The sequence below is a fragment of the Austrofundulus limnaeus genome, unplaced genomic scaffold, assembly GCF_001266775.1.
Source record: "Austrofundulus limnaeus strain Quisiro unplaced genomic scaffold, Austrofundulus_limnaeus-1.0 Scaffold215, whole genome shotgun sequence".
NCBI classification, from domain to species: domain Eukaryota; kingdom Metazoa; phylum Chordata; class Actinopteri; order Cyprinodontiformes; family Rivulidae; genus Austrofundulus; species Austrofundulus limnaeus.
Window position 1 is genome coordinate 354,256 of NW_013952617.1, and position 2,800 is coordinate 357,055.

General features: G+C 43.4%; 1 protein-coding gene across 1 annotated transcript in view; it reads right to left on the reverse strand.

The window, feature by feature from the left end:
* The window catches only part of neurl2 (neuralized E3 ubiquitin protein ligase 2), a 2,990-nt gene extending 1,289 nt beyond the window's left edge, over positions 1–1,701 (reverse strand). The window contains exon 1 of the mRNA XM_014019304.1: positions 749–1,701. Coding sequence (XP_013874758.1) covers positions 749–1,505 — 757 coding nt within the window. The 5' untranslated portion in view covers positions 1,506–1,701. The remainder of the gene's footprint in view (positions 1–748) is intronic.
* Between the last annotated feature and the right edge of the window lie 1,099 nt (positions 1,702–2,800).

Genomic DNA, 2,800 nt, shown 5'->3' on the forward strand with positions numbered 1-2,800 from the left:
TGTGTTAGCCACAGAAACATTAAATGCGTAAAAAACTTAAGTTTTTATTTATTTATTTATTTATTTACCTTTATTTAATCAGGCAAATCCCATTGAGACCACAGATCTCTTTTGCCGGGACCTGAAGGCAATCTAAAATACACGTTTTTGGTCTGTGGGAGGAAACCAGAGTACCTGGAGAAAACCCACACAGACACTAGGAARACATGACCTGATGCATCTCAGTAATCCAGGTAGAAAAAAATCAAAAGTAAAAAATAAGTAGGTCCTCTGGATGGGTTCTTCTTCGTCTATTGTTAGGCGATGGCCCTCTTTTTGCATGTGACTAAGCTGTTTGTCCACCATGTGGAGGCAGTGCTTATAAAGCTGAGTTCACCTGAAACTCATCAGACTGAAGAAGCCTCTCGAGACGAAAACTTTCACTAAAGAAGAACCCATCCAGAGGACCTACTGTATTTATTCTTTTTTATTAGAAGAGCATGCAAACTTCTCACAGAAAGACCCAGTGATCAAACCCAGACCTTCTTGCTGAGAGGTACCAGTGAGCTGTTGTGCTACCCAACTTTAAGTGACAAAACAATTGTCATTAACATAAAACGCACAGTATCAACATCCACATAGAGACAACTTACAGATGCAGGGACAACTGGAAATAGGATTAAAATAACTACTAATAAACAAAGTGATCATAAATGGTTCTGTTTCGCCTGCGTAGTGTAAAGAAGTGTTTTATTTGTGTGACACTCACAGCCGTACTCCACCTGGACAATTCGAACACACTTTGTAGAAGCAAAAATGTCCACCACAGCGTATAAAGGTTGTCTGGTGGATATTCCCTTTGCAGAAGCTCCCATGTCCTCTCCATTGATCACAATGTGCATATCAGCCATGTCTTTGCCCTTTGGCACATACAGAACTCCGATTCTGCTGCGTCTGGCTGTAGGAGGCAGAGTGTTGGTTTTATACAAGTCATCCAAGAGGTGGCTGTAGCGTCCGGGACGACTTCGACCGACCAGCTTGTCTCTGGGGATTCGAACATTGTCAATGCACAAGTGGGTGTCAGTGAAGAAAGTCTCTGTCTTCATGTTGTAGCCTCCATCTCTGTCTTCTGCCTCTCCTCGACCAAGTCTTTGACCTTCAGGAAGTTCTCCTCCTCCAGCCTCCGGGACCTCAGGCTCCTCAACAACCTTGTTATGGTTGCGAGTGATGGCAAAGACCCAGCTGTCCCCCAACTCGGTCAAGTCTGGAATGGAGTACTCCGGCACCACCTCTAAGCTTCTGGGTTCCCTGGCAGTCAGACCCATCCGGAGGTGACCGCACCAGCCCACTTCCTTTTCCTCAATCTCTATGAGGAAAATCTCGCCGGGCTTCAGAGGGTGTTTGCTGAAACAGACTCCATTGGCAAAGCTCTCCACCCGTGTGGCCTGGGTTCCTGAGTGGTTCAGTCTGACATTGGTACCRTGGATCGGGTGGAACTCTAAGAACTGGTCAGAAAATGGCTCCATTTTTCAAGTAGACATYATAGTTCAGGACAAAGAATTAAGGATCATCTAAACACCCAAAGCTGGATTACAAACGTTTTCCAAATAAAGAGCATTGCAGTGGTTTTAAACGACTCCTGGTCAAACACGTGGAAACAACTTTCACTCACTGAGGAGTCCAGCTCTGCTTGTCTGCTGGCCACTTCGGGAAGCTCCGGGTGCAGGGCTATTTTTGAACAACTGGCAATGGCATGGAATGTGAGTTGAGTGTGGGTGTTAGTTGTAGGGGGACGACAAACACCCAGAAGCCCACAGTCACTGAACACACAGACACTAATTTTGGGTTTGTGGGCCAAAGCCTACTGGACCTCTGCTYATTTCATTTTACAAACAMACAGCCTGAAKTAASAGTCRTGGGATTASCATAATACCATATGCCAATGAGATRTGTTTAAAGCAGACCTTTCATTGCTGCACTCTAAATATAGCCCTWGCAAATTCAGTCTAAGTTCATTCTTATGTAAAACAGCAGCAAATGATAGAGGTCAGGCCCCATTTAATATAACATAGAACACAGGAAGATTACAAATACACCCATTTAAAACAAAAGATTTTTAGCAGAGATTTCATTTATCCATTATGTGTAAAGATATAATAACTAAGCCAAAATAYAATTTTGTTATTTGTGGGATTGCGAGTATTGTTTAGTGTTTGWTGGATGAAGGTCCCTGTATCTGACTTTTTATATCTCTTTGGACAACTTTACCACAGTCCTTTTGTCATTTCTAGGTCTTCAAGTTATTTAGGTCAGTGTTGAAGAAGAGAACCAGAAAAAGTAAAAGCGTTKCTTTCTTATATCCTCTTCAGTTCTTTACAGAATACATCACTCATCACTTTCTTCCCAATGGACACACGAATGAGCCATGAAAGACAAAATTGGACCAAGCAGATACAGTTTTACTATCTCAACTTTATTAGGAAGCTGCTCTTGGTTTATGTTTTTGCACACATAACAAAACTATAGCAGTTACAGTATATTGGTCGCCCTTAGGCTGAGAATAAACTGTCAGCCTGTGTAACAGTTAGATTCRTACTCTGCAGCGAGTGCAGTTCAGTGGGCGAGATTGTGTGCGCCCCTCTTAGGACCGCACCACTCTTAATCTGGATTATCCTGCAGCGCTGCAATGCTTTTCATAATCAGTGGAGTGAGCTGCAGCACATGACACATCTGGACGCGGGGAGCCAGTTTAAAGGGGAGCTGTGTGTATGTGTGCGTGTGTGCATCTGCGAGAGAGAGAGAGAGAGAGAGAGAGAGAGAG